This window comes from Cydia splendana, chromosome 20 (genome assembly GCF_910591565.1).
Source record: "Cydia splendana chromosome 20, ilCydSple1.2, whole genome shotgun sequence".
Classification (NCBI taxonomy): Eukaryota; Metazoa; Arthropoda; class Insecta; order Lepidoptera; family Tortricidae; genus Cydia; species Cydia splendana.
In genome coordinates this window covers 9,209,707-9,233,582 of record NC_085979.1, presented here as the reverse complement: position 1 = coordinate 9,233,582, position 23,876 = coordinate 9,209,707, and the positions used below count along the sequence as shown (strand labels likewise).

General features: G+C 40.5%; 2 protein-coding genes across 2 annotated transcripts; one reads left to right on the top strand and one right to left on the bottom strand.

Annotated features, from left to right (window-relative positions):
- The first annotated feature begins 26 nt into the window (after positions 1-26).
- On the top strand, positions 27-4,444 carry LOC134800482 (peptidyl-prolyl cis-trans isomerase FKBP1B). The gene is made up of 3 exons (XM_063772948.1): positions 27-185; positions 1,311-1,471; positions 3,721-4,444. The coding sequence occupies exons 1-3, from the start codon at positions 149-151 to the stop codon at positions 3,847-3,849; spliced, it is 327 nt and encodes a 108-aa protein (XP_063629018.1). The 5' UTR covers positions 27-148; the 3' UTR covers positions 3,850-4,444.
- A 4,874-nt stretch (positions 4,445-9,318) lies between these two features.
- LOC134800481 (uncharacterized) lies at positions 9,319-23,559 on the bottom strand. The gene is made up of 3 exons (XM_063772947.1): positions 22,970-23,559; positions 22,390-22,451; positions 9,319-13,402 (listed from the first exon to the last, which is right to left on the bottom strand). The coding sequence occupies exons 2-3, from the start codon at positions 22,442-22,444 to the stop codon at positions 10,002-10,004; spliced, it is 3,456 nt and encodes a 1,151-aa protein (XP_063629017.1). The 5' UTR covers positions 22,445-22,451; positions 22,970-23,559; the 3' UTR covers positions 9,319-10,001.
- Between the last annotated feature and the right edge of the window lie 317 nt (positions 23,560-23,876).

Below are 23,876 nucleotides of genomic sequence, written 5' to 3'. Positions count from 1 at the left end.
GGCGCCATTGCACCATAGACTAGAATTTAATTACGGCGTGCGTAGCGTAGCGTAGATTGTGTTTGTTCGTAGGCGTGAAGGGGAGGCGGTGCATTAGTATAGCGTGGTTTTCGAAATAAGTAATTGGATTGTAAATACAACAACAATAATGGGAGTGACTGTGGACACAATCAGCCCTGGCGATGGTAAGCAAATATATTTCTAATTAAACTATTTACTTTCCATATTTAACCAATCTTAAGATTTTTCCTGTCATTCATCGTATTTTTTTACTAATTATCAGTTCTTAATTCAATCATTAATTAAGTTTAAAACAATACAAGAATAATCTATTTGTTATGGTAACTTTTATTGATTGTTATTTTTTCAAAAGGTGACCTTTAAGACGCCGCCTTGCTGCCGCCATAGGCGGGCTCTTAACCTATTCATGACTAGCTCCATTTATGAACACATGCTGTTCTAGCGATGCAAAAATATCGTCAATCTTTACCTACGTACTTCTAATTTATTTGGTGTTTAAGCAATTATTATACACTTCATTAGGTCTTGCGCTCAGCTGAAGTTTATAATCTATTTCTATAGGCAGGGACAATAGATTATACCTAGATTGCCTAGCTAGTATAGTATGGCAAGGTTGTGTTGACCCATTAGTGTAAAAGCCTTGAAGGCTTTGACAGTCAATTGAAGTCTATAAATATAAACATATTATTATCTTAGCATCTTCAATGTCTCTATAATTAGATCTTATGAGCACATTATTTTCAACTTCTGATTCCACTTATTTTCTGCAGTACTGCACACACTATCTTATATTTTACTTAGCACTTTTCCTGTTTGTAAATTCATTCCAATGAAAATCAAGATTATTAAACTCAAGTTTGTGATGTGGATTTGTCCTAACCTAATATTAGTTAATTTTGACCCGACAGCAATTACAAGTACTTTAGTAGATTATAAAATTGGTGTAAATGCTGTTAGCCATGTTAATTTATATTATAAGTACTACTCTGGTACTCAGTGAATATGCCATGTGCAACTATGCAACTGTGCATTGAATTTGGTTTGGTACCTCCTAAAAACAAATTTAATATACATGGAACGGCCTCCTAGCCTAGTCTGTGGGGACCCTGCTCGGTCCCCAAAATCCTGGTAAAGGCCTTCACTATTGTTCACACAAATATTTGTTCCTGAGTTATGGATGTTATCTAAGTATGTATATTATTACATAGTACAAGCTTTGCTTAGTCCACGGCTAGGTTGATCTGTGTAAGGTGAGGTTGTCCCTAAATAATTATAATTTATTTTTACAGAGGCCACATACCCGAAGAAGGGTCAGACTGTGGTGGTCCACTACACGGGCACGCTGACCAACGGACAGAAGTTCGACTCGTCCCGCGACCGCGGCAAGCCTTTCAAGTTCAAGATTGGCAAGGGAGAGGTCATCAAGGGCTGGGATGAAGGTGTTGCGAAGGTAAGATTACTAAAAGATTATTTAACATTAGCTCTCATTAGCATTGGCTCAGCATTGCTCGAAGCAATTATTAGGGTTGACACAACTTGACGTCCCTTTGCGTGCACAACCACAGATAGGATAATGACTTTAATTTTGACAACCCTAAATGGCCGAAAGGGATAGTGCCATAAGTTAGGAAGGGACAGCATGATTCGACCCTGAAAATCTGTCATACTTCGGTTTTGTAGGAAGTGTCCTTTCTGTATGGTAGTACTATTACTTATTCTTTGGTTATACCTACCAATCCAGCCTATGAAAAGAACCAAAATCAAATACAATCTAATTTGACCATAAAATGAATAAAGTGGTGGTCTGAACATTACCGAGTGGGTGTCGCTTTCAGATCTAATAGGGAAAGACATCCTGATTTTAATCAATTTCTCATTCACCTTCACCATTTATAGTTCGATTTTTTTTAGCATTAGAAAGAACTTGAAAGAAGGTCAGTGATCTTCACATGTCTTTTAATTGATAAACGCTTTTTAAAAATCAGTAACTATTAAGACCTATACACATCAAGTCAGAATGTAAGGTTGAGAGGACACTCGAAAAAACTTGTCACACCTCCGTGTGCTAGTAACCCTAGAAAACACTTCTTGCCGAATCGTGTGGTAAATGTGTGGAACTCTCTACCAGAAACTGTTGTTAGTGCACCATCGGTCAACACTTTTAAAAATAGACTGGATACACATTTTAGAACTTTAAAAAGTGCAAAATAAAATACAAGTGCTTCGATATACACGCATCAGCTCTAAGAGCTGCTAGTGTATCAAATAAAATAATAAAATAATAATAATAAGCCCGCAGGGCAGCTTGTGGCGAGCTGTTGGGGAGTAACGACCCCACGGACCCGAGTGCTCCCGAGAGTCGGTCAGGGTCTCCGTCTCCGGCGTGTCTTCGTCGGTCGGAGTGGACCCCAAGGGGACCCGCAGGACTCTCAGCTCTGGCTTGCCTTCATTGGCCGTCCAGAGAGGAGTCGCTAGAGCTATATGCTCCAGGGGTGGAAGTGTTAAAGGGCATAACGCCGCGAGTAACTTCGGAGAAAGCGCAGCACCACCTCTCGACACCCCTGAGCCGCTCACGCCGGTGTTGCGCCTGGCAGTCTTTACGATGGCGCATCAGGTGCCCATCTAACGAGTGGCGAGTCACCGCCTGCCTCGATAACACTGTATAACACAATGTTATGGCAGGAGTCCGGAACTCTTAGCAATAGCCCAGACTTATTTTCCACCCAAATTTAAACCATAGACCAGGACTCTTTCCATTTTTCTATAATAGCTCCCAATGCCTGCTGAAACCGGTTTACGGGTATCTATTTATGTACCCGTGAATGGGTTCCAGCAGGCGTTCTACATGACATCAAAGCTCTCCAAACGGCCTCTACGTGTTGGATCTATATCCCCACGCACGCCTTATAAATGACCGGGCTTAAAAACCCGAGAGTTTGTAACGGAGATACAAATAATAATAATATTACTTACGAAAGCAGAAGAATATAAATGATCGTATTAGATTCATAATTGTTACATATTTGCCGTAACTTATTTTTAAAATGTGTTTTTAAAAGACACATCAAGATTGTTTACCTTATTTCTAATGCTAAAAAAAAAACGAACTATAGTGGTCCCAGTTGATTTTCAGTCTACCTAATCTATTAGCACATAAAAAGAATGTAAACAAACCAAACCACGTGACTCTGTCATTCCGCCAATGAGATACAACTTTTTGTATCTGTGGAACACTGGCAACCGACATGGTATTGTTTGTTTACATTCTTTGAAGGCCGTAATGCAGTGTTCGGTAAACTTTTTAGGTAAAGAGCCGAACGCAGCAAAAATCAACAATAATATGTTGCTTAAAGAGCCACGTTGTTTTCAGTGGTCTAAGAAGTATCAAGCGTTATTTTTTTATTGTATGGCTTAAAGAGCCACATGTGGCTTGCGAGCCGCGGTTTGCCGTCCCCTGGCCTAATGGAATAGAGCAGCGGTCGGCAACAGGCGGCCCGCAAACCTCTCACTTGCGGCCCGCGAGCTTCCCTGGCTATTTTGTATGTAATATTGACAAACGACAATGTCTGAAAAAGTCGTAAATATTAACAAAGTGCGGCCCGCGTCAACTACTATGTGGCCTTGACTGCTAAAAGGTTGCCGACCGCTGGAATAGAGTATAATAACTTTACCTCTAATCTAACCCAACATTCATTCCAGATGTCAGTAGGCGAGCGCGCCAAGCTGACGTGCACGCCCGACTACGCGTACGGCCAGCAGGGCCATCCCGGCGTCATCCCCCCCAACTCTACCCTCATCTTCGACGTCGAGCTTATCAAACTTGAATAAACCACCTTATGAGACTCAAGACAACTCCTAGCCTAGCTATATCACCTGTGCTTGGGCAACAGTGAATCAGTTGCAAACCGTCATGTTTTTAAGATGATGTTCCCTGTACTCACTTATGTGCAATATAAACTGCTATGGGAACAGTGAATCATGTAGGGTGCAGTGGATCATGAGTTTAAACACAGTAATTTGTCTACCAATGCCCAAAGCAGTGTGGTAACTCTGCTTGGTAACATCTAAAATGGTTTATTATACCTAAAAGTTACCAATAGATTTTGGAAAGGAGAGTCTTGGGTACTTTTCACATAGCACTTGGATTATTTTCAGCCAAACACTAGATTAAGTCCAGTCAATTAGGTTAAGAAACCTAGCATCAAGCCCCATTCGAAAATTCAGTCACATTTTCACTCGATGACATTCCAGAAGCATTTTGACCCTTAGATGATATCCTTTGTATTGTTTTGTATAAGATCCTTTTTGAAGCACAAAATGGGAATGTTTTCTTGTGGTGGGTTGTGCACGCATGTGCCGTATATATGTATACATAATTTCAGTCAAGTTCTAAAATGAAATAAGAATAAATTTATTGCGAAAATGTTGCGTTTTACTGCTATAGTTCATTTATTTTAGCATTAGAAAGAAGCGATCTTGACATGTCTTTTAATTGAAAAACGCTTTTTAACACATTCAATACCACTAAGTGCTACGGCCGGGTTACGCTCGTAGCGCGTAGCCACGGTTTCGTCGTATGTAGCGCGTAGTCGCTACGAACAGTGTACCCGACAGTCGGGTTCTTGGTGTTGAATGTGTTAAAAATCAGTAACTATTACTTATGAAAGCAGAACAATATAAATGATCGTATTAGATTCATAATTGTTACATATTTGCCTTAACTTATTTTTAAAATGTGTTTTTCAATTAAAAGACACATCAAAATTGTTTAAGTACCTTATTTCTAACGTTAAAAAAACGAACTATTTAGTTACCCTCCGTTTGCCTCATTAAGAAGTAAATTACTTGCGCCACCCCACTAACCCGGATTTAAGCGGTTAAACCGTTAACCCAGTGTCAAATTATACAGGTGCTAATTTGCATTCAGGGGTTTTGAGCACTGAACTAAAGACACGTCGCATTACATCATCCATTCTCTTTGGTCTGAGCTTATTTTTGTTATGGGGTTGGCAACTGTCAAAGGTTTGCATAGGTGGCGCCATCATAGCTTGCCCCTTTTTCTATGAGATTTCGCTTAAATGGCATGGCATCCAGGGCATAAAATTCCATTAAAAAAACAATAATTTGACACATTTTTAGGGATTCACACTATTCACAGGGCAAGCTATGCTGGCGCCATCTGCTAAATGCTTCGACCAGCCAACCCCATTAAAATACCTATTTAAAGCAATCCAAGGCCCCTCGATGGAAGGTGCTACGGGCTTCCGCCTGTCGACACCGCCACAAGTCTCGTCGAATAGGTATCACTGTCTTAAAACATCAATATAATGATAGGCCAAGTTCTTGAGGTTAAAAAGATACCTACGTATCTGAAATGTGCCAAGTTGTGCATTAATAATTCTGCCGCCCCAGAGTACAGCACCTATCGTAAACCATAAAGTAATTTATACTGTCTTAAACTGTTTTTTTAGAAGCTTTCACGACAAGAAATTTATGATGTATAAGGGCCTTTTTATTGACGGAGTGGGAATGCGTTTATGCACGGTGTGTGGGACTCGCCGCTCCTTTCCCCTCTCCTGGCAAGAGAGGGGGAGAATTTGGCCCTACCCACTAAACCCACTCCGGCGTTTCACCCTCTGCCGTTCGTGAGGGCGCACTGGGATCGACTAGGATGACATTCCATCACGGCGCCCTCCGATGTATAAGGGCCTACCGGGAAACACGAAAATCGAAATTTAGTTATCTGTCTGTTCGCTCGAATATGCAAGTAAGTGATAGAGAGGTTAGATTATCGAGTTTCTTGTTTCGCGGTAGTCCCTCAGATTGTGATGGATTATTGTATGGTAGTGGCGCCCCCTATTGCAAAGAGTTTCGCGTAATATTCCCTATTGGTTTAACATGTTTGTTTTAGGTGGGATATTTGTGAACTGCCTTTGCTGTAAAATAGGCTTATGTTAGCCCTTTAACCTTTTGGACGCCAATGACCGATATATCCGCACCGCAGGTTCAACGCCAAAGACCGATTAATCGGCCACAGACCACAGAGGAACATAGACCTACGTGCATATGCATAAAGTTCAATTTCAGTTTTGACACTTCGGTGACGTGGCGTCCGAGTGACAGCTTGTGTTTGACACGGCGTCGAAAAGTAAAAAAATGCTAACTATTGGCCAAAGATAAGATTGAATAAGGACTGTAAACTTATAAAGTTCCTTCTTGTAAATAGTGCCACTTCGGCTAGTTAAAGTCAAACAAAAGCGAAGCGCTATTCATAATTTAAGCTCATTACGTAGCCTCACGTTTTTATCTATTTATATGGCAGAAACCTAGTCTTATTATTTTAATAATTGCTATTCTAGATCTAGATACCTATTGAAATTACTACTCAAATAAAAAACATTGTACGTTATTCATAAATATAGGAATTTATTTTCGAACAAAATTACAAAACTTCTACTCTTACATCTATTTATTTACTTAACCTAATATTCAAAATTTCAAATCATAATCTGTCATGCCGCACAGAACTAAAAACTCATATCTTGTCAAAAATTGCATATAAAGTCTCTTTCATAAGTATTTTAGCTATAACGTAAATAAAAAGTTCTACCTCTGTATATAAAAATATTTAGACAATATCTTAGAAAGTACTAGTACATAAACTGTACAACACCATAATAAGAGTTGTCTTTCACATAATGTTATATTTATTGTTTATTTTAAACTATTTCAAGGGACTGTGGGATATTACAAGGGAAGGGCTGTATATATTATAGTATGCTAAGTTTTACTAAACGTGGCGATTGCAACCACGACGCTTATAAAGTACACTATAAGCATACTTACTTATAAGTATACTTAACTTCTTACATTAGAAACTTAAGCGCTTACTACATCTGTGTACTTCGCCGGCCACTTTTTGTAGGAAATCCGGTCGACCTTCCTACATAGAGTACCCGGTGGATGTGTATAATGTATATAGTCTGTATCTTTGGGTATTTAAATAAAAGTAAACAAACAATTTGAACATTATCGGGTAGTTATAACATTTATTGGTTAACCGACCAATTACAAAACCGCCTGGGAGGCGATTTTTGAATTTCGATCGCTCGATTTCGTCACTCGAAAATCAATGGAAAACGGCGATATGTTATTTTTTTTAAATACGAGCGATAGAAATTGGGAATCGAGTGGTATTGACCACTCGTTTTCAATTCTATTAGTAGAATTTAAATGCCTAGTAGTGGAGATATTACTGAACGAACTACACGAAATCGAGCGGTCGAATTTCAAAAATTGCCCCTTGGATCAGTCACTGAACGACCAGACTTTAACCTACATTATTTGATCATGTAATGTTTTTTATCTACCCTCAACTGGCTTAAGGAGCCATTTGAGGGTAAATTTTGTTTACTTTTATTTAAATACCTAAAGGTACAGAGTATAGTAATAAGCGCTTTACTCAAGTGGATATTATAGTAGATATATGCACATATTTAATATATGTTCCGTGATTGCAATCGCCCTAACTGCCGTGCCGTTATCTACTCATACCAAGGAGTAAATTAATAAGAATCAATCTAAGGACTTTAGAATGAGATTTTGCAGTGCAGTGGAGTGTCTCATTATTTTAGATGGCGCTACTTGGTATAGACCTAGAGAATCTTACCGCGACGCCATCTAGTGAGTTCTCTGCGAGTCAAAATAGGAGGCAATGCACTTATTCTTAGGGTTAAATGTCGCCATCTAAAACAATGTTGAGATGGGTTTTTTCGGTTATTATTTTTAATTTCCTTTATACTTACATGCAGTAGGCCTAGCATAGGAGCGGCGCGACAGTATCTCGCTCGCGAGAAAGAACGTCCCTCTCTAATTAATACAGTAAGGAAAAGTAGTAACTCGCGGGCGAGATACTGTCGCGCTGCCCCTGTGCTAAGCCTACAGAATTGTTATAGAAAACATAATTAATTGTTAGGTATGGACACAACGTGCCTAATATGTAACTCGGTTCTTATTATATTACGTATATAAACTATGAAAACAGTTCAGTAATCTTAGCACGAGTGCCCCGCGACAGTTTCACGCCCGCGCGCTGACTTACTTGGCCCTTTCGAATTAATACAGTGGGAAAAAGACAGGTACAGTCCGTATAAGTTTACTTTGCACCGAATTTAACAGAACAAAGCGCTGCAGTGTCATTACAAACATATTTTCATAGAAATTTGTCAAATTAGTTTCAGTTCAAATCAGTTTAGCTCGCGCGAGATACTGTCGCAGCGAACTCGTGCTAAGCCTATAGATGCGTACAAATAGGATGCAATATTTACTAGCAAGCGAGTTTTATTTCGAGATAGTCATTAAACTTCTAATTCTTAGAGCATTTAGTAACTGGAGACGCTTTGGCTGTCACTTTCTGTACAAAACAGTCTGCCGATTTTTGCGGGGGAGGTGCACATGAAATGTATGGCATGATACGTACACGTAACGTACAAATAGCCATGTCAGATAAACGTCAGTCCATACAAAAGTTTGCACAATTGTGCAAGGTTTTCGGCAGAGGGGTAATCTCTTAAAGGCGACTCCGGTTATTAAATGCTTAAGTTCTAATGCTTCTTTTTAGAAATTAGAAAATTATTTCTAGAAATTATACAGGATATCTAGAAACCACGATTCTGTTTGATACAAACACATATAGTCAGTCAGAAGAATGGTATGTTTAAAAATCACCATAATAAAATAAAATTAACGCGTACATTTCGTATACAAATCCCATGTAATAAGTTCCTTTCATAATTTGGGGGATGTATCGAGTATTATTACACTTCTATAGTTGTGCCGAGAACGTTCTCAATAGTTCTGCCACCAGAGTGCAGCACTAGCTCCTCTAGTAAACCATAGAGTAACTTATACATACTGTGCCTTAAACTGTTTTTTGACAAGTTATCACAGACAATAAAATATGACATTGATGCATCAAGGCGGTTTGTTGACAAGGGCCTACCGCGTAACGCTAAAATCGAAATCTAGTTATCTGCCTATTTATCGCTCGAATATGCAAGTGATACAGAGGTTAGATAACGAAATTTCGATTTTCTTGTTTCGCGGTAGACCCCCAGATTGTGACAGATAGTGGTAGTGGCGCCTCCTACGCAGAGTTTCGCGTAATATTCATTATTGACTATGAGGAATATTCTCGCGCGAGAAGGAAAAGGGAGAACGTTCTCGAGAACAGCACAACTCTAACACTTCAAATAAAGTATTTTCATGCACATTTTAAACTGTTATAACAAAATTATTACAAACGAACATATAAACTTCTGTTTGTGAATTTATTTTATATAAAAATTAGAAGATATACATAATACATGTCTATGTATAAAAATTTGTGATAAGTACCTAAGTTTTAAATGCTTTGAGCCAACTGAAAGGTAGAATACTGACAATTTTAACAGGTCTAAACTTAAAATTATGAAGTCTACTGAAAGATTCTGACTTAAGTCACGTTTACACAATAACTTCATTTATACCAAAATATGAGTAAGAATTTTACGAGTCCTATAAAACTTCACACTGATAGCACGATCTGACATATCATCCTAAAGCCCACCGTACAAAAAAAAGCCATTCGAATTTGAAATCAATAGTGAAGGAAATATGGTTTAATTTCTTTTGTTTTGAAATCGAACGAACATAATATTTTTGTAGTTTGTACAACACTTGTATGTTGTATATTGCACTTCATATAAGTATCGCAAATAGAAACACGATTTTCTCTCTTCATATAGGTATAACAATACATATTTTACTGTACTGTAATGTCAATATAGGTAGCTTTTGTTACGACATGTAATGTAAATCTCACAAAACATATTTCGATTACCGATGTAACAATAATTCCATAATAATAAAAAAGTTAACTTGCAAAATTGTAACTCATATTTTGACGAAGTCCAACAAATTAAATGAGATATCTACTTAACTTACGTGTTTGGTAAGGGTTTTAAGGGTCCTAAACTAAGGAGGCCGTCGGCCCCGAGCGCCTGCAGGCTCGACGTCATACCGTTGTTGACGTTGTGCACCGATATCACCGGAATGCCGAAGCAGCCGCCCGCCTGCTCGCGGTTCGCTAGGGGAATAAAACTGTATATACCTAAACTACTTAATCTCTGCAAATTCTCCTCCTGAGACAGGTCTACTACGGGCAAACCTAGCTCCCTATTAGGCCCGGTAACGTTGTGGAACACCCGCTTGTGGTGCTGGAGTTGTAACGACTTAGGATAAGACGCGGGGCACTCGTCGCATTTGAATCCTCTCTGTGGATGGGCCGCCGCCATATGCGTCGACAGCGAAGTCGAATTTGAAAACATTTTCCTACAGATCTTACACGTGTGCATGTTGGAGCCGACTTGAGCTTCGGGGATGGAGAAATTACTAGATTTAGACGTGTGTTTGATACTAACGCCGGCGCCTAGGTTGGGGATGTGCGGGATCGGCCGCTCCGGTGTCGGCGACCGGCTCTTCTGCTTCTGTTTTATACTGATGCCCCGCGAAGCCAGGACGTTCGCCATCGCGTTCGCCTCTTTGTTGACAGTCTTCTTGGTGATAGAGATCTGGCTGCCGAGATTCAATTTGTCCTTGGCGCCCTGGACGCTCGAGATCATCGGGAGGCCCTCGCGCTGCTTCTGCATCGCCATGACCTGGCAGTCTTCGTTGTCGTGCTTGCCCGGGAGCAGCATGTCGGGGCGGCGCTTCTGGCCGGGGCCGCCGGCCATGGCGGCGGGCCTCTTCATGGGCATGCGCGGGCCGGCCGCCTTGCCTCCCCGGAGCTGGCCGTGCACCTGCACGCCGGGCCGCACGGAGGGCCGCGCGCCGCGCACGGGCATGCGCGGACGGGCCCCGGCGCCGGCCGCCATCCTGATCTGGCCGGGCGCCGGCATCTGCGTGGGCGAGGCGCCCGGGGCGAGCTGGCCGGGCGGGAAGGTCTGCACGTTCTGTATCCGGATGCCGCTGGAGGTGCTGGTCGGGGGCTTCATGCCGCCGGGGCTGGAGGCGGGGTAGGGGTGGGGCGAGGAGCCGGGCGGCCCCATCTGCCCCGGCGGGTTCATCATGCCGGGCGCGGCCTGCCCGTACGCCTGCTGCATGTTTTGAATCGGCGAGGCGGTCGAGTACGGCGAGGAGGGGGTCGTGTAGGAGTTCTGCTGCATTCCCGGGGAGAAGCCGGGCTTCGACATCGGCACTTGATACCCCATCGACGTCTGCTGACCGTATCCGCCCGTGTAATGTTGGCCGGGATACTGGCCCGGCATCGGCCCGGGGGCGTTCCCGAACATGCTGTTCCCTGGCATTTGCTGGTAGCCGGGCTGGTACGCGTTCTGCCCGGGAGGATACGCGTTGTAGCCCGCCTGGGGTGGCACCATCCCTCCTCCGGGATAAGCCTGAATATTTATCATGACATTCTGCTGATGGGTGAATCCGGGGCCGCTATTCATTCCGGAGAGCTTCCCGACTTGATCCGCCAAGCATTTCACCGGCAGCAACTGTGATAAAATACTATTTGTTCCTGCCGGATTGTAGGGCATCAGCGAGGAAGTCGGTGTGATGAGACTTTTCGTGTGGCCCGTCATTCTTATATGATCATCGAGCAACGATATATTTGTAAATCTAGTATTGCATACGTCACAGGAGTGCTGAGGACCTAGCGTGTCCAAAGATATGTATTCGCTAGCATCCGACAGAGAATGTTCCTTTTTAGTGGCACTGGAGAGAAGACTTTCGAATATTTCGTCTGCACTTTTTTCAAGCATATCGATTGCCGGTTTCGTGTCGGGTGCGTTCCAGTTGAAAGAATGCTGTTTTTCGGTAGATGCCCCACCTGCCATAGAATTTAAAGTTGACGCTAGGACTGGTGTGGAGCTGTAACTAGACTGTGGAGTATGGTATGCTGGTGGAGGATAAGAAGGTACCGCCGGTTCAGTTTTCGGAATCAAAGGCGGTTTAACATCAGAAGCCGGCGTGGCTGATACTACACAACAGTCGTCATCATCATCGCCAGAATCACCATTGATTTCTATGACGGTTACGCCGGTATCCTCCTTCTTCGTTACGGGGAGGAGAGGAGTTTCTGCTCGACTGAATGCCATGGGGGAGTGAGCGGCAGCGGAGCCCGCGTCGGGTTCGGATTTGATTCTAGCTATAATAGGGGTGCTTTCAAGCGGTGGAGCTGCTATTCCTCCTGGAGGCGGCGAGGCTCTTTCAGACTTAATTTGACCTGAGAACAAGGGTGTTCCAACCGTAGATTGTTCCACCGACGTATCCTCCGCTTCTTGCTTAACGGTGACATTCTCCGCGCTCGTGTGGCTCGCATTCGAGTCCCGCCGCTCAGGGGTCGAGGTTGTAGAAATATCTTTCCCTTGGGTAGGTGCAGACGCCGCAAGGGGTAAATTCGCGCCCCTTTTAGGTGTCTGTTTAACGGCCGGTCTTACTGGTTTTGCGAGCTGAACTTTGACAGGAGACGGAGTCGTAACTGCCTCAGTTTTAGGCGGGATTATTTTGGTCACGTTGATCACTTTTTTATTTCTAAGATTAACTTGGCTGTTGATTGTCATTTGCTTGCTTCCGTTGTTGACAGGGGGACTTTTTTCGTCCTCTTGTTCGTCACCTGATGGCTCTTGCTCATCAGGCTCTTCTTCAGAATCTTTAGCATCATCTTTGTTATCATCCTCATTCCCGCTCTCTTGGCCTTCATCATCAGAAGTTTTAAAGTCTTTAAGGCCGTTTACGACTTTAAACGAGTTTGAGTTGCCATCAGATTTCAATTTAAGCTTGATGCCTCCGAGACTGCCCAGCTTTTGCATAACGTCATTGGTAGATGGAGGATCCGGTTTTTCCTCTTTTATCGGCGTCGTGTTCTTTTTAATAGTGAACCCGAGGCCGCTCAGTTTGCTTAATGCGGATTCAGAATTGGTGTTTGAAGTATTTTCTCCGGGCTTTTTGATGGAGATGCCGGTATTTTTGAGGAGTTGTGAAATTTCTATTTTTTGTGGCGTTTTCTGGAGTTCCTGTTTTGGTGGTGGAGAGGGCTGGTCCTCGTCGGACCACTCGTCGCCCGAGGGGCCATATTCGTCGTCGGACGGCAGCTTGTCGAGTACGATGGATGGTAGGGAGACGTGCTGAATCAGATGGTTCTCTAGCTTTTCCCAGTCGGGGTAATCCTCTTCGCATGTGAAACACCGGTATTCCTGCTTAACGGGCTTCTTTATAAGAGCTCCAGAGGACTGAAGCCTTGCCAGAAGATTCTGGACATTTGAGGGTTGAGGAGGCGGATCTTCTTCCTCTTGATCTGGGTCGGGATCTTCTATTGAATCTTCTTGTTCCTCCCCATCTGAAAAAAGAGAAAAAGAGTTTCGTTAAAATGGAGCATTAGTATTTTATAATGATTACAATTGATAAATAGGCTGTTACAAGCTGGGGCCTTCTCGGCTGTAGAGAACTGTTACCCACTTTCCCCACTACTTCTTAATAGCTTGGTCGTCAAGATAATTGCATCTATCGAGTTTACTGTGCACAATATATTTTTGCTCTTGTACGTAACGAAAGCAAAGCTAAAAGAAAGGATTATGATCTGAGCATTCTAAGTAGGTATGTGTGTGTTCTAGTTAATTGTGTGTGATCTACAGTAGAGTCCAAATCGTTAGCTATGGATTAATACAGGGTGGCTAAAAAATAACTGCATTCCCGTTGCTAGGGAGGTTTTGGGATTATACTGAGCAACTTTTACCATGGGACCAACCCAGAAATCGCGAAAAAATATTTGGGTGCTTCATACATTTTGACTGGTCAATTTTCTATGGGAGGGTAAAATTTTTTATCGCAATTTGGGGGTTGGTCCCATAGTAAAAGTTGCTCAGTATAATCCTAAAACCCCCCTGGCAACGGAAATGCAGTTATTGTGTAGCCACCGTGTATATATAAGCAATAACAATAGCGTTTCCATCATATAGAATTTTTAGTAGAGAAATTTTCAAATTGTTGTAATGCTTATACAAAAACAACTGTTCGATTTTCCTGGTATTATGGAATCACCCATTTATTTATGATATCATTAAGAGTCATATATAATAAGTTAACTGCCGCCATATAATCAAAGTTACGCTTTTATTTTAGAAAATATCTTGGTCCTACTGGTCCTTAATATTGAACGATAAACATGCCTGAAAATGTAAATTTTGCTATCTGCCTCTCTATCGCTAATCCCTTTTGGACATTCGAGCGATAGAGATAGGAAGATAACGAAATTTCGATGTACGCGGAATGCCCCCTGCATCTTTAAGCCTTTATACGGCTGAGGGATTGTATTTATGTATTTCTCCCACCATGATTTTGAATTTTGATTCAAAGTGATATAGGGTTGAATTTCGATTCAAAGTGATATAGGGTTCAATTTTGCATAATTTCTGACACCCTTATTCCTTACAAAGGGTTATACTATAGAGATGTAGTGCATACTTGCTATTTCAGTCAGTCTCGGTACAAAAAGCACTTACGTTGACTGAATGAAGTAGCATGACAAATACGAACGTTTCCGAGAAAATACGATTGAAAACAATTATGCACTACATCTGTACCTAGATATTAGACCTGTAAGACTATAAAGTGTCATTCTATGGAACTTGCTAACTATGTAAACAAAAGTCACTAGTAAATTCATCATTCTTTGACAATTTCAATATGGCGGTTTGTTTACATAGTTAGCAAGTTCCATAGAATGACACTTTAGGTATTGTACGATTAAACTTAATACCATTTTTAGTATGTCAAGTTGTTCAGTGAAAATTATTGTATTTTTAAGACCTAATTAGTACATCAATATGATCAACATTAAAGCATTCTATATATTTCTAAATATCGATCGAAATTGAAACAATTGAAATTGCATTAAAATTTTAAAACAAAATAGTAAATTTTACCATTCGTACATTACGTACGTACCTACGTACGTACATTTGTTGATATTGTATATAGCAGTTAATCTTAATGAAATCTCTTTAACGTGTGCTTAATAGATCATATTTTTTTCAGTGTAGGAACACAACAAATCGCGAAGTGCGTTCTTGGCATTACAACTACAACTGTCTGTAAAGGACACCGACTGCATGTGCTTAGATGTGCACGTCCAAAAGCCATGCACGCACACGTCACGCAAGCGGTGTGCCGTCTCTCATAAGGATCTGCATATTACACTGAGAGAAAAATCACCACCAGGAATTAATAAACAGTTCTGTACTGGGGGAAAAAATGAAGTTTTAGTAGTAATCATGGAAGTTTCACTATTTCTGTAAAATTTATTTATTTCTACAAACAGCTCAGTAATACTAAATCTAATTTCAGCAAACAGACTTTAGTAAATGGAGCATTAAACAAAGTTCAGTATTTGTTACAATCCATTTTTATTACTACTAAAATTCTCCGATTTTTACTAGTAAAGTTTGTGATTTTTGCAAAAAAGCATCTGTGATTTCAAGTTATGATTTTAGTAAATGTCTCACTTACATAGTTTTGTAATATCTAAAAAACGAGTTCGCGGGAATAACATTACCCCATTTAAAATAACAATTCAGTTGTTACTATAGCGACATTACAAAGTTTACTGGTATTTAGTAGATAGACTTGTTGTGTTTATGTTCATTGTTGTACCAATCACTAAACGAGTTTTGTAATACCAACACAGCTACTTGCTACGTTCATTTGGTTAGAGTTAGTATTGTGTCGGATGTCGGGCGGGCGTGTCTCGTGTCTTCTTTGTTTAAAACATACTTAAGTTAAATAATAAATTTAGGATATATTGTGGGCCATGGACATATTAACCCGCGACCTACTGTGTAGTTGGGGTCTACAGGAATATATTGTTCTGCAACTTCGAGCTAGCTGTTGTTATTCTAGTGATAATGACATCAAAGGTAAATCTAAACTGTTTGCAATTCCAACCTCCCTAGCACAGGTGCGCCGCGAGAGCATGTTGCGCGCGTAATAACTACTAGTCTCTTTCTGACTGTATGAATAAGAAAGGAATGGGTAGAATATCTCGACAGGCTTTTATAGTGCCTCTTTAGTACAGAGATATACTACCAAATGCTTTTTTATTCATACAGACAGAAATAGAGACGGGTAGCTACCACGCGCGCGACATGCTCTCGCGGCGCCCGTTTGCTAGGGGCGGAGGAATTGCAAACAGTTTAGTTTTTGGCTGTGACGTCATTATCTCTAGAATAACCACAGCTAGCTTGGAATCGCAGTACAGTTTAGTAAAACCTATGACGTCATCGTCTCCTATATTGCTAAAGCACGCTTAGAATTACAAAACGGTTAGTTTTCACCCATGACGTCATCACCTCCGATATTGCTAAAGCACCTCTCGGAATAACAAAACCAAATTTCTCAAATTACTCTAGCATACTTCAAATTACAAATATAGAAGTTGTATTTCCTACTAAATGGAAATTGCAAAAGTCAATTTGTTCCTATTAGTTGACTCTCCTTGTCCCCGGATTAAGTTTTATTTTTGTAATTCTAAGTGTGTTTTTGTTAGTTTTTTCTCTCAGTGTACAACGTGCACGTACACGCATTCGGTGTACAGGCCTTAATGCAAACTGCCGGAAATACCGTAGCGGAAAAAAATCTATCATATTGTGATTTTTCTGTAAAATATATCAAAATAGATGAAACCAGGGATTGAATTTGTTGATAACTAATCAAAAAAGGTTGTATTGATTTATTCTAGGCCCAATATATGCTAACAGGCCGGTACATAATATTTCAAAAATCTATTTGAATTTGTATTTCTGGAACATGACGTCCGTCACTTGTAGTATATAAGTCGATTAAAAACAGAATATCGTGTTAATTCGTAACAATATTTGTAAGAATTATCAGTTCCGTCATGGGGAGACAGAAGAGACAGAGATAAAAGAAGCAATTGTAATGGGGTACAAAAATGGCTTAACGCAATCGACGCTGGTTAAGCAATTTCAACTTCATCAATCGACTATATCGAAGGTTTTAAAACGCGATAAGCTTCACGGATGTGTAAAAAAGCCCAACAAACCTGTAGGGCTACCGCCAATACCGAAAATCGTCAATTGCGGGCATTTTTCTCTGTCACTCTAATTACGCCTTCATTGGAGTAAAAGAGTAAGATCCCCGCAATTTGCGAATTTCGGTTTTCGCGGTAGCCCCTCTGGTCGCCCACGCTGCACATCACATTTGGTTGACCGCAACATTTTGAGATTAGCCAGAGACAATCCACGATTCACGGCGAGCGACATTATGCGAGAAATATCGGCTGGAGATTCAGTTTCTGTGACCGTACGTACTATAAGAAATCGTCTGATTGATAGTGAACTTCGTGCTCGTCGGCCTGCTAAGAAACCACTTATTTCCAAGAAGAATCAGACAGCTAGAAAAAAATATGCGAAAGAACATCTTTCTTGGACTGCCGAAATGTGGGAAAAGGTAGTTTAGAGCGACGAATCCAAGTTTTTACTGTTTGGAACAGATGGAATTACGTACGTACGACGCCCCGATAATGCTCGCTATGGCCCCAAGTACCAGCTCCCTACAGTCAAGCACGGCGGCGGCTCCCTTATGGTATGGGGATGTTTCAGTGCAAGTGGCGTTGGTCCGTTACATCGAATAAACGGGATTATGACAAAGGAAGTATATGAAGAAATATTACAAGATGTTTTTCTTCCCTGGGCACGCCAAAATTTCGGCAGGGCGTTTATATTTCAACAAGATAATGACCCGAAACATTCATCGAATCTTGTTAAGCAGTGGTTCAAAAAACGTAGAGTGAGGAATTTGGAATGGCCCAGTCAAAGTCCAGACTTGAATCCGATAGAACATCTATGGAAGGAGCTAGGACGTCGTGTGAGTGCAAGAAAAGCAAGAAATATCAATGAAAGATTTGAGCAATTAAAGGAAGAATGGGAACGCATTCCAAATTCTTTCCTCGCAAAGCTGATTGCATCACTGCCCCGAAGATGCCAAGCTGTTCTTGATGCAAAGGGTTTCAGTACCAATACAAGTACTAATCATGTATTTTGATTTTCAGTCAAGAATCTGTTATTTTTGTTGTTTTTTTTGTTAATAAACCACTTTTACCTATACTTTGCGTTTTAGTTATTTTAGGTAAGTACTTTTAAATAAATTTGTGCAAAACGAGTGTCTTTTATGATATCATATGAATGTAATATATGATTATACTCTCCATTTAAAGAGCTTTCATATGATAATAGTTAAGGTAGGTTTAGTCGATCACATATAGAAATATTTAATAAAAACACAAATATGATAAGATTTTTTTCCGCTACTGTATACAGCGACATCTCTATACTTAACAGCCTTTTTTATCGGTGACTGGCTAGTCACTCTATTTGAATTTAGAATCTGATCTCGCTGTCAGATGGAACGGGGTGCGGATCGGCATTCCTAAAGAGGCAGCCATCAAGAGTAGTTATCTTTATATATATATCCACTCACTTGCTTTTGGTAACTGTAGCTACCAGCTGTCACCCTTATTTTATTATAATAATAGAGGTCACTGAAAAATATCCAGCATGTGAGTGGATATACATATATATATATTGTGATTTAGCTAACCGTGGTTGAAAAAAATATACAGAAGACCTTATTGATACGTATTAATGCCCTCCACATCCTCCCCGATAGGCCGTATCTCTTTACAGTACCGAATCTTGACATCCGCATCCGCGGATGCGAGCCATTAAATATCCGCATCCGCGGATGTCAAAAAATCTACATCCGCAACATCCCTGATACAAATTGCGGCGAGAATCAGGGTTGCCGGCCGCGTATCCCTATCCCTATATCTACTTGACCTGCAACCTTTCGTTTCCCGGCCTCTATAGTAATATACTGTATAGATTCAGGTTATACGTACCGAGCTTACTTATAAGCCAAGCAATACTTTATCAGTTTCAGTTATTGTTCAGTAAAGAGGTCACATGCACTCATAGACTCATACCTGATAATAAAGCCATTAAAAATAATTGGCCTAATTTCAGATATCAGCGTGCTGGAGAAACTGCAATAGTAGATTGTTGACCAAGGGATGAAAGGCACTCATTTCTGCCGAGGTAGTTTGGCGCTCGAACTCCACACAACAAAATTTTGACTACAATCAAAGGTAACTCCGTATAAGATAAGTCAAGTCTAAGGTAAAAACGTCCCTCGGAAATCAAGAAAAAGTTATACTCGAATAGATGGCGCCCCACCTTTGGCCTATACTCATCTAGATGGCGTTGGCGACCCCGTTTGATATTTAAGAATTTGAACAACTATCAGTGAATAAACTTGGGTCAAAGTCATATGGCGTTCTAAAGAAAATGAAAAATAAAAATCATTTATCCATACTTATATATACCTATACATTTTGTGATGTTTTTATTTTACACATTTTGATTTTTACACATAGATACACACAGTGGCGGATTTGCAGTCTTTGCCGCCCTAGGCCCCAGGCCCTGTCGCCGCCCCCCTTTCTCAGCATCAGCACCCATCATATTGACTACATTTAGGTCAGGCAACAAAAAGGTATAGTTAGAGGGAAATGCTTGGGACACATTTTTAACTTAGTAACTTTGTTGGACTCGTAGGCCCTTGAGCGGGCGGGGGTAGGGGGTTTGAACGTCCCATTTTTCGGTTTTTCGCTTATAATATCTCAGAAACTATGCATCCTTGTGACATGATCATTATACAAAATGAAAGCTGATTAAATTTGCTACAAGTTTGATACAGTCGAGTTTTTCGACCGGTAAGTAGATTGTTTAGTTTTTGAGATATCCGCTCTTGAACGTCTGTAATTTTGCATTACATTTCCTACAATAATATTCACGGTGCTCACGAGGAAAGGAACCCGAAAGATTTTAACAGTTTATTGGGTAGTTTTATTTATTACTAATCACATTTAAAGACTAAAATGTCCTTTCAACTTTGACGTATGACTCCACACTCGCAAACTTCACGGTGATTTCACAGTTTAGTTCGCGCCAAGATGGCTGAAAAGCATCAGCTGATCGGTTTAACTGTCATTTATCTGAGACAGGGCCCTCGACACTCGTGCGCGAATCGCGGCACGAAGCCGCGAACGCGAGTGTTTCGTCGATTTCGCAGATTGTTCGCGCCTCCGTGCGTTCGCGCGAACTAGCAAGACTCCACATTACACACTATTCTGGTTAGCTCCGTTGACGCGGGCCGAAAAACCGACTAAAAACGGGGAACAAGGCGCGAAGGCGTGAACGATCTTCGCGCCGCGATTTGCGCACAAGTGTGCCATCTTGGCGCGAACTAATTAAACTGCGAAATCACCAAGATATCGAAAAACTTGACTGAGTAAAACTTGGAGCAAATTTAATCAGCTTTGATTTTGTATAATGATCATGCCGTTAGAACGCATAGTTTCCGAGATATAAGTTTAGTGAAAAATCTAAAAATGGGACCTTCAAACTCCCCCCTTCCCCGGCCTTAGGGCTAGAGTCCGTGCGGAAAGAGAAGAGTCCTGGAATGTATTGGGCTCCATACATTTCACGACTCTTCACTTTCCGCACAGACTCTACTGCCGGGGACTTTTGATATGTTCACCTCCTAACTAGTTCAAACAAAGTTACGAAGTCAAAAATTGTATTCCAAACATTTCCCTCTATCCTTTTTTTTTGAGAATTCGTTACCTGGCCTAATTTTGAGTTAGGTATTTCTTGTTATCATCAGCGAATTTTTTGTCAGAATTTGCCGCCCCTAATATCTTGCCGCCCTAGGCCCGGGCCTACTGTGCCTTATGGGAAATCCGCCACTGGATACACAAATAATACAACCCTCTGCAACTGTATAATTTTATGACGTGAGGTATGTCAGACCCAGGACTTATTCCTGTACTCACGTCTGTGGGACACCCGCAGCTCATATCTCCCGGACCGCCCGGTCCTTGTACCGCGTTGCCGCACAGGCATCACTGTCCGATGCCGCGAGTCGTTTGATGAAGGTACTGAGCGAGACAGAGCTATATCGCGCCGTCGCCGACATAGCATCAGAAAATTATTTGGCGGTGTCTGATAGGTATACCGCACATCAGTCGCAGAGGGTTAAAATCAATTAGTTATCAATTTTTGTCGTGATATTCAAATAAATTCAAAATGAGTAGTATATCAAAGTGGGCGGAACTTTGTCCATTATTGACCTAGCCAGCCGTGTATTCCAAGTTGAATGTAACATTCTAAAACACACATTTAAGAAACAAATTTCAACAATTAAAAACGCTTTTAACTGTCACATAGGTTGTAAGATATTTGAGTTTTCAAACGTGAAATGGAATATCAAATGAATGGGACAAAACCATGAAATGAAATGAGCTATAGATGAAATACTTAGCAATTCAATAAGAAAAAACCGTGACATGAAATGAGCTATAGATGAAATACCTAGCAATTCAAAAAGAAAAAACCATGACATGAAATGAGCTATAGATGAAATACCTAGCAAATGAAAAAGTAAAACCATGACATGATTTTAGCAAATAATGAAATACCTACCTTCACAAATAAAATTAAGCAAATAAGCAATATCATTGCTTATAATTTGCTTGATTATTTACATTATCTACCTACACCTTATTTCATTCCGAAATTTGCAATTGGGTAAGTCAATCCTACATTGTAAAAAAAAATGAAATGGTGTTCTGGTTTTTTATGATCACTATCACTAATTTTGGTCACCTATTTTCCATAGCTTCTGTGGTGTAGTGTAACATTAGAGGGAGTGTGAACAAAACTATGGGGGAGATTTTTTTTTTAATGAAAGGGGATGACAGAACACATTAAATTTGCCTCGAGTTAAAATATTTAAAACCGTGCTGTTAATACACTTCTATAATTAGAGTTAGACCAAGAGAAGTCTGCAACAATTTTGATAGCATATGCAGTGCAAGTGTTACATCATAATTCCATAGAAGTTTCCATGTGCTATCAAAATCGTTGCAGATTTGTCTTGGTCTGACTCTAAATTAGTTCTATTTAACTTAGTCAACATTCAAGAAGGCATGAAACAAGATAAAAGTGGCATAACACAGATAAATAGTCTGTCAAGCCATTTCCGTCAGTAGAAAACAGCAGCAAATTTAAAAAATGTATGTGTGAAGGGTCATCATGCCATAGAAAATTTGAATTTCGCGCCTTTTCTACTGCCATAGTTGTTTGACCGGCTACATTAATGACCGTTAGACTAAACACAAACAATTAGTACTAATTAAAGTAGTGAAAATAATAAATAGGCGACAAATAAAGCAAAAACAAAACAAACCTGAATCATTGTTTGTGGAAGGTAACGGGTAATCAGGTTCTACCTTTGTAGCCATGATTTACCTGTAAACAAGTAGATTTTGATTAAACAAGCACCCAAGAACTTGGCACAGCATGATTTGGTGCCAAAAGGGTGTCATTGGGAAGACTTATTAATTTGAGTATGGCCAATTGGTGCAGAGGCATTGCAACAGCCAAAATTAAAAAAAAAACAGAAACAGTACAAAAACTTTTCATTTTCATTTTAAGCAAATAAATGGAATGTTAGGAAACAGTTTAATACATCTGTTTGCGTAAATGCAATAATTATTCTTGGGTTAGTGGTTATTGGTTATGATGAAATGCATTGAAACCACAATATTTAAATGATTTCATTAAAACAACATTAAAAATGAGTACAGGTAGGTACGTGCTAAAGAAATGCACAAATGTATTTATTCCATCACAATATAATATAATAACTACAAATCACTACAGTACGTGCCCTTTAAAAACAATGCACAAAACCTAAAGAAAAACAATAACATGCTGCCCTTGCACCGTACATGAATAATAATGGTTTATTATTATGATTTACTCACGTGCATCGTCCACTTAAACACAATTTAAGAATAGATTCTTCCAATAAATGTGAATTCTATGAGATGATTTCTCGAAAAAGACGCCTCAAATCACATCCTACACTTGAAACACTTAAGTTGGCGTCAGGTCCGATAATCCGGCATAAAACTAATATCAGTCCAATTCACAACGGTAAATACAGTATATTACACAAGTTCTTATTCACTTTTCCGCCAAAACAATGAATAATAAACAAGAAAATGGTTTTTTCGCGTACTTTCTGTCTGTCACAGTTCTTCGTGAATACAAAATGGCTGGCCAAATAAACGAGCACTTGTCAAAACGCCGAGCGCGGAGACCCGATCAAATAACCCGACCCATGAACAACCAAATAAACTTGAATAGTGTTCAATGTAATCCAATCAGTAAAAATCTTGAACTTTTTATTAATTTATTCAAATAACAACAGTAATCAGAGACATGAATTCAAAACTCTGAATATGTTATTACTCGAACTAAGGTCGATTCAATTCGTTCGTACCGGACGACACACAGCTTGAACCGAATGGTCGAACGACGCAGATGCCAACCGGCCTGTGTAGTATGCCAGTACAGTATTGGCTGGCTGGCAATTCCTAGCGCAGAGACGGAGACTGACGCTAATATGTTCCGTCCCGTTCGCACCCGTGGCGTAATGTCGGGCTGTCTCGCATATACTTTCTATAGACGTGACGTTACGGTTATACAACACAAGTATCTGTAGGAACGCGGCGAGGCGAGGTAGGTATGGCTAGGTACCGACGGGTATTATTATCGGCCCGGCTCGGGTTGGCGTGACCTCGCTGGCGCGCCGACTCGAGCAGTTTCGAGCGGAGCGGAATAATAATAATAATTCGTCGTTATTATTATGCGGCGTGAGCGTGGAAC